This window comes from Colias croceus, chromosome 3, assembly GCF_905220415.1.
Source record: "Colias croceus chromosome 3, ilColCroc2.1".
NCBI classification, from domain to species: Eukaryota; Metazoa; Arthropoda; class Insecta; order Lepidoptera; family Pieridae; genus Colias; species Colias croceus.
In genome coordinates, this window is record NC_059539.1 from 4,488,803 (window position 1) to 4,503,203 (window position 14,401).

General features: G+C 33.3%; 1 protein-coding gene across 2 annotated transcripts in view; it reads right to left on the reverse strand.

Moving 5' to 3' along the window:
- The window catches only part of LOC123706137 (BDNF/NT-3 growth factors receptor-like), a 29,063-nt gene extending 20,127 nt beyond the window's left edge, over positions 1 to 8,936 (reverse strand). The window contains exon 1 of one of the 2 annotated variants that reach the window (XM_045655299.1): positions 8,582 to 8,936. In XM_045655299.1, coding sequence (XP_045511255.1) covers positions 8,582 to 8,641 — 60 coding nt within the window. In that variant the 5' untranslated portion in view covers positions 8,642 to 8,936. The remainder of the gene's footprint in view (positions 1 to 8,581) is intronic. The other variant, XM_045655301.1, reaches the window with a different exon arrangement.
- Positions 8,937 to 14,401: the final 5,465 nt, after the last annotated feature.

Consider the following 14,401-nt stretch of genomic DNA (forward strand, 5'->3'; position numbering starts at 1 on the left):
TAGAAAAGGTGTGTTTGTTTCGACTATAATTTGCATGGAAATGGAAACATTTCAACTTGAATTCATATAGGTACCTAGATAATAATAAATCTACTACATATCGATGACTTACAGCCAAAAAGGGATAAGCGCCATTTTTTGGAGAACGGACTTATATATACCGCTGAATTGCTCTTTTTTTTCTGCGTCGTTTGGTCTAGTTCACACATCTCTAGGTTAAACTTTAAGTCGGTTAGGCGGTAGTAAAATCAAAGACTAAGGCCAAATTTCTTCGTCTTAAACGACAGATTTTTTTGTGTGGAATGCATTTTGGTAGTTAATCAAAAATATTTCAATACAAACAACCTTTATACTTTTTGGGCTTCCTGTAAAATTTTAATATTTTAACGTTAAACCATTTTGCCTGAAGGCAAGTATAAAAAAAATATGCGTTTAAGATAATTTGCTTCGCTGTAATTTTTTGTTAAATTTCATTTAGTACTTTACGCTCGTGCCTTCAAAAAACAAAATTGTCGTTTGATATAGAAAGGCAACATTTTTGAGACTTAATTTGGTGTTTAGCAGTTTTTTTCCGGTTAGTCTTTAAACACTTAAATGGCGGATACTACATTTGTCCCTATAAATATTTAATAATAGTTTGTCGCTTATACTTTTTTTCCCTCCCGAAACAGAAGAAATTTTGACGCTTAGGATAAAATAGCAGAAATGAAAAATACGTTTATGCTAATTTGTTTTCATCCTATTTGTCGTATATCTGTCTAAAAATAGTTTGGAATGGTGGTTATCGGTATCGTTTCCCCAAACCTACGAGCCCAAGCGGCTTCGCGATGAGAAGACTGATTTCATTAATCTTAATTAATGTTAGGAAAACTTTGTTTGTTAAAGTTGCAGTTTTTTTTTTTTAATTTTGTAATAGTTCAGGATACATCGCCCATTTTTGCAAGTGACTACTATCAAGCTAATTTTCCGTTTGTAGCTTTATTTTGATGAGACGCCCAATAATTTCGTGTACGAAACTCTCGATTGTGGTAGCTAACAGAGATAACAAGGATAAAATTTTTTGATTTGATGGCTCTCAAATATTTATTACGTTTTCTATGAGAAATACCTACAAAGAACAAAATTAAATATACATAAAAATTACAAAACGTTGAATTCTATTTAAAAAAATCTAGTTATATTGGTGCACTTGGCGATAGACTAGCGCGACTTCCTTCGGGAACAAGGGCGTTTTGGTCCCTCGCCAAGGCCATCCAAGGTAACTTGTGTCGTTCATCCTTTCCACCTTTGCACAAGGACGAAGACTCTCTGGCCCATTCCGCTAAATAGAAAGCCGAACTCTTGGGCGCTCTCTTTGCTAGGAACTTGACTCTTGATGACAGGGGAATGACACCGCCGACCATCCCGCGGTGCAACCATTCAATGGCGGATATACGCTTCACACAACGTGCCGTTCGAAACGCTCTCTTTTCCCTTGACATCCATAAGTCGACTGGGCCGGATGGAGTCTCCCCTATTGTGCTTAGGACATGTGCTCCTGAGTTGGCACCGGTTGTAACGCGTCTTTTTCGGCTCTCTTACGCCAAAGGCATTGTCCCGAATTCGTGGAAGACTGCTCTTGTCCACCCAATCCCTAAAAAAGCCGATCGCTCAAATCCGTCTAACTACAGACCGATCGCCATCACTTCTTTACTCTCCAAAATAATGGAATCCATTATTAACTGCCAGCTCATGAGGTATCTGGAGGAGAACCAGTTGTTAAGCGACCGGCAATACGGTTTCCGTAGTGGTCGCTCGACTGGTGATCTTTTGGTGTACCTCACTCACAGATGGGCGGAGGCGGTTGAGAGTAAAGGGGAGGCATTGGCTGTAAGTTTGGATGTAGCGAAAGCCTTCGATCGGGTCTGGCACAAGGCACTTCTAGCGAAATTACCATCTTTCGGACTTCCTGCAAGGTTATGCGATTGGGTTGCCAGCTTCCTGGAAGAGAGGAGCATTAAGGTCGTTATCGACGGTTCTTGCTCTAAGCCTCTTCATGTGAACGCTGGTGTCCCACAAGGCTGCGTGCTATCTCCTACACTGTTCCTTCTGCATATCAATGATTTGTTACAAATCAGTAACATTCATTGCTGTGCAAACGACAGTACGGGGGATGCTCTTTATCCCGGCCGTGCAAACACCTCAAAGGAAAGCCTCAATGAGAGTCGAAACAAACTTGTGTCTGAAGTCGAGTCTTCTCTCCAAGAAGTCTCGGAGTGGGGCGAACTTAATCTTGTCGAGTTCAATCCCCTAAAGACACAGGTTTGCGCGTTTACCGCTAAAAAGACCCCATTTGTCGTAGAACCTCGGTTTAAGAGTACTCCCCTTAGTATATCGCCGAAAATCGGAATCCTTGGAGTTGAAATCTCGAGTGTCCGCAGTCATTTGGAAGCGAAAGCTAAATTAGCCTCTAAAAAACTTGGTGTGCTCAGTAGATCGAGACAGTACTTCAAGCCGGCCCACCGACTTCAGCTGTACAAGGCTCAGGTGCGACCGCATATGGAGTACTGTTCTCATCTCTGGGCCGGAGCCCCACAGTATCAACTCCTTCCACTTGACCGCATCCAACGTCGAGCAGCTCGAATTGTCCATGACCGTAGGCTTTCCGATAGTCTCGATCCACTGTCAGTGCGGAGAGACGTTGCGTCTCTCTGTATACTGTACAGAATCTACTACGGGGACTGCTCTGAGGAATTGTTCCACCTTATACCAGCCGCACAGTTCCACCACCGGACCACACGCCGTAAAAACCAGTTCCATCCGCACCATCTGGATGGTTGGCGCTCCACCACTGTCCGCTTTACCCGTAACTTCCTTCCGCGTACGGTGAAACTGTGGAACGATCTGCCACCTGCGGTGTTCCCGAACAACTACGACATTGGGGCCTTCAAGAAAAGAGCTTATTTGTACATTAAAGGCCGGCAAAGCACCTGTAACACTCCTTGTGTTACAAGTGTTTATGGGCGGTGGTGACCACTTAACATCAGGTGGCCCACCTGCTCCTTTGCTTGCTCTGACATTAAAAAAAAAAAATTACCTTTGTTATTTTTAAGTTAATTTGAGCTCGGCTATGTAAGAGCCATTCGTCGGAGATGCTTTTTTATTTTGTTTTTGATTTTGTGATGCTTATGTTATGTGCTATTAATACGTCAAATAAAGACTGATTTGATAAATATTGATGTCTTCTAATTATTTACATCCCTAAAGCAAAATTTGGGGCAAAGCAAGTTTCAGTATCTTATGCAAAATATTTCCGTTACAAAATTTAACTTAATACAGTTTTGCATACTGTTAATTTTTATTCGGTAGCTCCTTACACAGTATTTACCTATATTTTTTCCCTAAAACTTTTGCTTGTGACATTTTTCTTCGATGTATATAACATTTAAATTAGAATTACGTCATTTATGCTCAAGCAAAAAATTCAAGTATTTACACTTATGCCATTTTTCCTGTTTACAAAATAAAAACCATTTGAGGATAAGCGACAGTAAATTGTATTTTGCGCTATATAATGGAAAAATAAAAACGTCATTTAATAAGTACTAAATTCAATGCTATATTGTATACATCTCCAGCTTTTTGGGGTCTATACAATTTTTTTTATGAATTTTTTTTTTATATTTTTCACTTTAAACCACTCTCATGAACAATTTTATAGGTGGCGGTTATCCTTTATTGGCTGTAAAGCATCGATATAATGTACAAATAAAAGCAATTTTAATCATTATTATGTGTGTTATATACATTTAGAATTATTGTTTTATATGTTGATTATAATTTACATTTAAAATTAAATGGTTGTTTCTATAATACGATGTTTCGCAGAAATATTATACATAACTACCTACTCTTCTATGGCAAAAAAATTATGATTGATTTTTTCGGAAAAAAACTAAAACATATATAAACAGAAGATGAATTATTACTAAATACCTCATATTAATAAAAACAATTCAAAATCACATTTGCGTTCATAATAACATCTTAAACTTTTATTATAACCAATAAAATATAGGTATCAAAAGCTCCTAATTATCGTAACTAATTACAACTAAACCTGAATAAAAATCAGAAGACATTACGGTTTTCTTCTTCTTACGGATCATTGTTCTTATTTCATTAATAATAATTATTACCGAAGGTCCCAATAAACAATATTCTCATCGATATTCGACGGAGGATTCTTATTTCTTATACAGTAGGTATGTTATTCTTATTTGTTAGAAGTTAACCACACTTAACCATCACATACCTACATCATACCTTTTATAGATTTTGGATTTTTGTTGTTAGTGTGTAAACTAACAATTTTTAATGTATGTTAAAATATTTATGCCTAATAGTAGATGCTTTATATTTTTGTACCAACTGTTAGTCGCGGCTTCGCCCGCGTGGAAATAGCAAATTCTCATAAGTGTCCGTTGTTTCATCGTGGTTACAGTAGCATATTTTATTACTCTCAAGCCTCCTAACTATATCCACACACAAAAATTATAATTACCATAACATCACTCGGTCGCTCGACAGTTGTGACTTAAAAGAAAGACCAACAAACAAACACGTTTTCGTATTACTTTCAATTTATAACATCATAAATATTTGATATTTAGATACGTCTTGATAAAGTTATTATAATTACTGATGCACAATGCATATACATATTTTAAGACTGAAATTTTATAATTACATCCTATTAATTAAGGCTCAGGCTTAACAATAGGAAGGAGTATAATAGAATACAATTAAGGCACCAAATACTGCTATTCAAAGTGCAAAACTTTATAAAAATAAAACTTATAAAAAGTACCTTCCTTCAATTCAATTACATCGGCACTCAAGCCTTGCGAATCGTAAATTATGACCGGTGTGTCGATGTAAAGCTCCTTTGTTATAGCTTTATACATACTCTTTTATTTTAAGCCGAACTCTTATCGTGGGTAAATTAAATCATTCATTATTAGGTACCCTTTTAATGAAATATAATATCCTTTACTAAGAGACAGAATATTTATTATTTAATACATTTTTTCAATAAAATATTAAATTGTGAACATGTTATGTACTTCTTTTACTCTCCTACTACTACTACTACTACTACTTACGTACTACTTCTTAGCCTATAAGCCTTCCTCGATAAATGGGGTATCTAACACCGAAATAATTTTTCGAATCGGACCAGTAGTTCCCGAGATTAGCGCGTTCAAACAAACAAACAAACTCTTCAGCTTTATAATATTAGTATAGATGAAAGGTTATCTACAATGTTTTATAAAATTATACCTATAAATACATAATATCTTTTCCGTAGATACGGTTGACATGCTAAAAGAAAAAAAAAATACTGAATGTTTACAGTTGACAGAAAAGAAGAGATAAATGTTCAGTGGGCTAACTACATTATTATATAACTAGCTTTCGGCCCGCGGCTTCACCCGCTTTGTCTAAAACCTAATAAATTATATAAACCTTCCTCTTGAATCACTCTAGGTATCTATTAATAAACCGCATCAAAATTACACTGGTCTGCAAAAAAATTTTTTTTCGCGCTCCTTCTTATTTTTGCACAAGATTATTATAGAAGTGATACTTCTGAACAGAAATTAAGTTTTAAATAATTTGTATCACGTCTAGATTTTTTGTAGTTTAATTAGAAAGAAACCCATTTTTTGTTCTAAGAATACATCGTTATTTTAATAATTAGGTTTGAATATTACAAATAATGTCAAGAAAACTATTAAAAACTATAAGATAATATAATTACGCATTATATACATTGTTTCAATTAGTAGTTTTCTTTTCTTTTAATATTTTATAAGGAGTTTCGCGACGAATCGATCAAGTAAAATCATCAATCTTTACTGCCAACTTATTATCTATATTTTACTATATTTTCAGTTAGCTTTTCCGTATCTCCTCTCAAACTTCTGGTGAAATGTTTCATAGTGGTCACCGGATACTCTTTTTACAGCTTTAGTCTGCTTAATTTCATAATTTAATTCTTATCTAGGCTCCCGCATTTGCATTCCCTAGAGACCACACTAAAGACTCGCGCTTTCGATGTTGCGTCGTTTAAAAATTCATAACACGTGATTCAATTTTGCTTTATGGTTGAAATTATTCACAAATTTTCATCAATATAAATCAGTACAATATAAAAATTTTACCAAATTATTAGGATAAAATCATCAACCGTCACCTTAAAACTTTACTTTGAACTGAGCGCAGCGGAGTCATGATGAGAACTACGGAAGCCCAAAAATTCCCTTCAAATTAGTGTAAAAATAATGTCTTCAGTAGATATCGTTCTAGTTTTATAAATTCAAGTCATTTTTGTGATGAAAAATATCATAAAGACCGAATAAAATAGCATTATTGCAAGAGAGACTACTAAACAATACAGAATTTTGAGGTATTTAAAAACGACAATAAAAAAAAAATTTAGACGTGATACAAAAAAACTGAAAGCAGATCTAGATTCAGCATGTTAAGATCTCCATGTCTATACATCTATACAAATATTATAAAGAGGAAAGGTTTGATTTTTTGTTTGTTTGTTTGTTTGTATGAATTGAATAGGCTCCGAAACTACTTGGCAGATTTGAAAAATTCTTTCACCATTCGAAAGCTACATTATCCACGAGTAACATAGGCTAGGTTTTATCCCTGAAATCCCACGGGAACGGGAACTATGCGGGTTTTTCTTTGAAAACGCGGGCGAAGCCGCGGGCGGAAAGCTAGTTTATCATATTTTTATTCAAAGGAGGATTTCTTTGCAGACCAGTGTTATTTGCAATTAGTTTTAAAGATTTACATAAAAGCATACATAGAGAGAACGACTTTGTTTTATACTATGTAGCTATGTAACTAGTGATATAATTTATAAATATTAACTCATAATAATAATACCTACGTATTGGAAAAACAATACGAAGAATTTTATTATGATCTATAAATGAGGCAATTAGCGACTAATTAAGTAATATTTTCGCTTATTATCTAAGATAATCCGTGAATACACGGAAGCGAATGTTTCTATTAAATGTAATACGATACAATATGTAGGTATTAAAGATTCTGTTGAGATAAAAATTTTACCTTTTTAAAGCACAAAATATATACCTAAATTGGAAAATTATCAGACAATCAAATAATATTTTTATTATTGTAACCGTAGTTTCTCATCCTTTTCTATTGCATGTTAGAAAGCAGCTTACTTATATTATTATCAATGCGAAAGTTTGTGAGAATGAGTGTGTGTTTGTCAAGAAGAGTAATCTGCACGGCTTTGGATGAAACTTTACAGTAATAATGGTCATCAGAACAAAACATGAGCTACAGAAATACATAATTTTGCCTGCAAGTTCACTCTCGGGTAAAACTGCGAGTAACAGCTATTGTATAATAATTTAAATTGTATGATTTTGTAGAGTTCTGTCGTTTTGACTATGTACACAATAGTTGTTAACTTAAATAACATAAAATAATAATTAGTTAGATATAACTATATAGTTGTATTTAAACATAAATTCTCAATGTGTTTGTCGTGAAAATTAATAAAGCTTTGATCGTTCAGCACTCCCACTCTCTAACTAGAAATTTGCTACTGTGTTTCGTCCGATTAATGTGTGAGGATAAATTATTAATCAAAATAGGTATATTATTTTATCTTTCGTAGCGGATATTTGTTATTATGTAAAAATATATTGAATGTAGGTTGCACACGGAAATGTATATAACAATATATTGACTCTACGTGTAGGCGGACATAATATACACTAATCAATAATCAGTGAACGTTAAAATTAAGAGTGATGTATGGATTATCTATATTTAGCGTTACTGATTTACGGCTGCGTTTGATAACGTTATAAATATTGCCGCGGGCATTTGCCTTAAAGCTACTTCAATGCAAGTCAATCGAATTTAATATAAGTACAGCCGCTTGAACAAAAAAGTTTTTAGGTCAGAATGTGGAATTAACTACTGGATAGTTAATATTTTTATATGGTTCTTATGTTTTTATGGGCGGGACTTTTATGGATCGTACACCTGGGTTAAGGAGCTTAAGAGATATTGTCTGAAAAATTTATTAGTGTTATCATAATGAAAATAATTGCGTCGCCATCTCAATATATTTAATTTTTTTGTTTAAAAAAAGAGCGAGATTTTTTATAGATATGAGATATAGGTTGTATATGTCATTATTTCAAATTGTTATTGATAAAATTATAAAAAAATCGTGTTTTCTCTATAAGATATTATTTACCTACCCTACATGAAATTATCAAAAAAATTATTTTAATCAAAAACATAGCACATACCAAATACCATCATATTGTTCATAAAGAATTAAAAAGTATTTTGACTTGAAATTACTTATAAGAGATAACCCGATACATTTTTAGTAAAAAAACGGTACAAGAAGATAATGTGATGAATTATTATTGTGCCGCGTTCCCTCCATATTAATGTTTTTGCCCCGCTTCAAAACAAACTGATAAACAACTCTCGCGTCTTATCAATTCTAGAACTAACTCACCCTTCTCTTTTTACTCGGTTTTTCCGATGTATGCACGTGATTCTTCCCTCGGATATTCATTTTTATTAATTAAGTTCACTACAGTATCAATACATTTCACTATATCACAAAGTTATATACATTATGTAGAGTTTATGATTTTTTAAATTTGAACGGAGTAAAATCACTAACACAGCACTTTTCTTTCGCACAAATCCGTAAGAAAGTGATTGTTCGATGCATATTAAGTAACACCAAACGTGCGTGATACTGAAAGTCCGTACGCAGTATACGCGAGTATGAGCTTGCGTAGGGGAACGTCTCGCTACGATAGGAAACTCAATTTGAGTGTTGTGGACTGTGGTCCTGTGGCGCTCTGCCTGCGCCGCACGCGTCCCGCCCGCGCCCCGCCACCATCCAAATAGATCACATTGTTTGCTTTCTTCTTAATTAATTCTTTTGTTTATTTCACTGTCAACACACAATAGCCAATTTTCATCTAAATATCAATGACACGAGAGATATAGAGACTTTCAATTTAAATCAAATAATTTTATTGATTTCATATGGCATTTTGTTTATTTAATTAATTATATTAATATATATCTTACGATGAAAGGATTAATGAACGATTGTTTAATAATTTTCACCACATTTTCCGGGCCGCGAAGTCGTACGGTTGCTTTTAATGGGATTATTAATCATGCTGCATAATTTTAATCGTGATAAATATGAATACTAAATAAAGTTCTCACTTACACTGAACATGAAGAAGAGTCAAATGTTAATAGCAAGAACTTTGCATAATATATTAATTGATTAAAATTATTATTAATGATTATAAATATCAGTTAAACGTGTACGTATGTATTAGTTACAAAACAGTTTGTTATGATAAACCTTTGGAATATAAGAGATGAAAATAAGATGCATAAATGCATGCAAAATAATGATGTCATAAATGCATTGTACCCAAATATTATTAATTATTTATTTATGTAGATTATACATAATGTACCAATGTATACAATTGGCAAACATAACTACTTATAATAAATGATAAGAAACATTATTTACTTGAACTAAAACTACGACAGCCTTCGCAAAGCCGTCATGTAACCTACAAAAGAAGTAGAATTTTCAATTTCAACATAAAATTAAATATTTGCACTTAACACGCGAGTTGCAAATTAGCATTGGAGTAACCTGAGAATACAGGCACTTCTCACATAATTTGCCTATTGCTTAGTTCTTTAGAACGCGAAATAACAAGGTTTACATATAAATGCAGGCTCTGATGGATAATTTTCACTTAGTGCCGCTTACGTCGCTATCGCTAAAAGCTAATGACTACAACAAGTTTGTAATAAACGTCGGGTTGCATTGACGCCGCATACAAATTGAACGTCTCCACCTATGTCACTTTAAAATATAAACGTGTAAAGTTACGCACTTTGCGGCATTATTTTATGGCTCATAAACACTCAAGATCACTTTATTTATGATTTGGTAAAGTATTCGTTAATAATTACTTTATTAATCAACATTCTATCTTTCATAGTATATTGAATAGGTAATTGAATAAGAAATAGGTAGATAATTTAAATGAGCTCTATGTTGAATTTAATATATATATATATATCTAAATAAATTTTCATTGTTTATCATTGGGATATACATATGGAGACGACACCGCCTACATCACTTATGTTCCGCTCACCATAAGCCATATGGCTGAACTGCACTCAGTCGCTTGCTCGCTCATAGGCGCGAACGTCACGCTCATTTTTTATTTGTTTTAAAGTGAAACGCATCAAATATGCCTTCGTGTGTATTACGATATTGCACAAATAATACGGAAAAGTGCAAAGGAATAACTTTTTATCGGAAAGTACCTAACCTATACTTAGATAATAATTTTTAAAACTTAGTTAGAGCAAAAAAATGCGCCCCGCGCCGCCGCGCTTGGCGCACAGATTTTGTTCGTGGTGTCTCCTCCATACGTAGTAATATGATCTCAATGTTGTTTATGAAACTTAATCAAACTTTGTAGGTATGCCAACTTTACTGAATTTAACACAAAATACACAAACATTAGCCTCAGTCTTCGTTTTGGCCAAGTTTTGGCACATATGCAAAAATATATGTGAAATGAAACAAAATTTCTCATTCACTATAATATACCCAGAAAGATAGACATAAAATTTTTGTTTACAATAACAAAATATTTACATACAAAACATTTTCGATAACTCACGTAAAAAGGATTGGTTAGAATCAGGGATTTCAAATGGAAAATCAAGATTGAAAAGAAATGGTACAAACAAGATTGTATGATATTATTTAAATAAGCAACGAGTTTTTTTTCGTATTAGCCAACGGCGATCATATTTCATAAGAATACTCATATGCCGTGACGTCTTAATAAAACTTTATAAAATAAATAAAACGTCCTCGTTGATTTATTGATCTGTGCGTCTCTCATCGATGCATGATGGATGAAAAATTGACCCGCTAATTACAATGCATTGTCTATGGTATATCTACGAATGATTTATCATCATAGGTACTTCATACTAAAAATGTTATAAGCGCGAAATTTTATAAATAAACAGGGTTACTTGTAAAACACCAGCAACCTCGCAGGACAAGATAGCTAACATCATAAGTAACAACATTTGTTCTACGACTTTTAATAATTTGTTAGATTTTATTTTCATACAAAAATAAATGTTCATTTAATTTTCCGTTTGAATATTATAAACTCTACGCGCATTCCAAAAAATACGTAAACAAGAAGCGAACGGGAGGGGAAAGGGGGCGTGGCGTCGTCCTTTCGATAATGAATAAAACATAGACTTACAAATGTTAGGAGAGTACAATAAAAGCTTAAAAAATCATTTAAAAATAATTTATTGCGTTATGCCAAAAGTCGTAGATCAAAATGTTGTTATTTATGATGTTAGCTATCTTGTCCTGCGAGGTTGCCGGTGTTTTACAAATAACCCTGTATATGGATGGATGGATCTAAGGATATTTTGTTACTCTTTCACGTAAAAACTACAGAACGGATTTGGATGAAACATTATATTATGAATATAGCTTATTATAGAGAAAACAAATGAGCTATAGAAATAGTTGATTTTGCTCAGGTTCTTCCGCAGGTGAAACAGCGCGGCACAGCTAGTATTCAATTATGATGAAAAAAATATACGACTATAATATGTATGTATGTATGTACTGACAAAGTTATTATGAATATCGATTTTGTTAATGGTTAGTCATACAAAATTTAATTCAAAGTTCATTAGAAACTATTTATGTGCGTCGCCTTTATTTTATAGAAAGATAAACTAGTTGACCCTGCAAACGTTGCCAGGACATTCTTATCATTTAGGAGTATTAACGAATGTTTATGACTTATTCTCAGACTTACCAAATAGACACAAAAAATATCATAAAAATTTGAAGATTTTAGTTACAAACATGAGATGTCAGTTTTTTGGATGTAAATGAAACACATAATTACGAAAGTATGTCTGACACGCTTTTACACATAATACAGCACGAAAAGCTTACAAACAAACAATAATGTTTCTATGTATATCAGTCGCAGGTTTTTTATCTTACATTTGTACAAATACATATTCACATATCAAAGTAATAATTTATTGGACTTTAATGACGTTTAAATAAAAATTTAAAGGGTACATTTTTAACTTTCAATATTGTTCAGAGAATGGAGGATTGTTATCAACTTTTTTCATTTAATAAATTGCCTCTCTGGCGAAAATAAATTCAAAATTCAAACATTTAAGTAATGTAGGTAGGTACCTACATCCAGTCGAATTTTAATTGTCCAGTCAATGATTGCTTCAGCTGTTAAAATATTGGCGACTGACAAGAGCCATTATTAAGCCATTAGTTTTACTTAAAACATTTTTCATTGAATAAAGAAAAATCTAAAATTGGAATATTTAATTTTAAAACGTAATGTTTAAGTTTTTCGTTTTTTATTTACTTAAATCCAGAATATGAGTCTTAAGTTTTAAAATAATAATTTCTCCTTAATTTTGATTAGCATTTACAATACAATAATTGATATTAATCACGACGTAATCATTAAATTATGAAAGTTTAATGAGTTGTTACTGTCCGCGTCGGAGGCACGACTACCATAAGAAACAATTTGTAATTCAGTACTAATAATAATCGTAAAGAAGAGATATGTCCAGTATTTGTGTCAGACTTTCAGAGAACTCACGAACGCAGTAAAACCTACCGGTTTCATAAAATTTGTTAAGTCGTGCTGTGATCGTTTGAAATTTAATTGAAATATTATAGCAATAAAAATATCAAACGCTAATTAATATAATTCACTGTAAAGTAAGACTCGATAATCTCCATTGCATTTATTTCACTATTTATACATTTGAATTGTGCTCTTAGATTTGATTTGAATATTACGGTGCATTTGATAAAAATGCACGCGGCGCGTAACACTGCATTTTATCGTTTGCTTTCGACAATTACTCAAAGTGATTTATGTGATGCCTCCTTGACTAGTGTGCTCCGAGAAATGAGGTTAAACGTGTAGCCTATGCGATATGTCGAGACAGGTATTATCAAAACACCAACAGTGTCTAAAGAATAACGGTGCTATCTTTGTACGAATCAAATATTGTTATATGCATTTACTTAATCAAGGATCTTGTTATTTTTTAGGCTTTGTTAGGTACCTAAATAAAACTTTATATTCCGATTATCCAATCCATATGAACCGTTGAGAGTCACATTATATTAATTACTAGCTTTCGCCCGCGACTCCGTCCGCGCGGATGTCGGTCTTCGAATGGATGGTTTATTTATCCATTTTGAGTACCTCTGACAATAACATCTTATAAATATCTATTGGACCCAATTCCCAAATACGGCTAGGCCTATAATAATACGCAACGTGTGTTCGCGGTTCTACGGAACAACGTCTATGGATAAAACTGAAAAATTAAGATTAATTTTTTTTCTACGTATTTTTCCAGGATAAAAAGTATCCTATTTTACGCCCAGGATAATAAGGTATAATTATACCAAGTTTCATCGAAATCGAACCGCTAGTTTTCACGTGATGCCTTCACATACAGACAGACAGACAGACAGACAGACAGACAGACAGACAGACAAAAAATTTTTTAACCACATATTTGGGTTTGGTATCGATCCAGTAACACCCCCTGCTATTTATTTTTTCAATATTTTCAATGTACAGATGACAATGACCCTTCTACAGATTTATTATATGTATAGATACTATATTTTCATTGGAGTTGACATAGGAGTTGAACATCTTAAGATTAGAAAAAAGGCATTTCCAATTATAAATAAAAATTTGATAGTGTGTTTTTTGCCTCTAGAGATAGTTAGAAGCTTGTTAGATGGCAATGAGAGTGATATAGTCTACTTCTTTACCGCCGTAAAACATCTAATTTCCGCGGGGTTTTCCTTTGACTATGCAGGTGAAGCCGCGCACGGAGAGCTGGCAGTCACTAGACACTACATAGTACATACGCATACGATACGCCGCGGATTTTGAAAGTGTATTTTTAATAGATAGAGTGATACTCCTGGAAGGTTTTAGTACAAGTAAATAATTTATTTTGTACTAGACAAAGAGGGCGAAGCCGCGGGCGTAAAGCTTATTAGTGTTTGATACATAAATTGTATTTGCATGTTTGTCTAATATTTAATCTATAAATAATTGACAGTCTAACTGGTTTAACTGTAAAATCAAATACGTTAATAGCTTTTATTGTAAGAGTGGCCGACATGCTTGTCTTTGCAGAA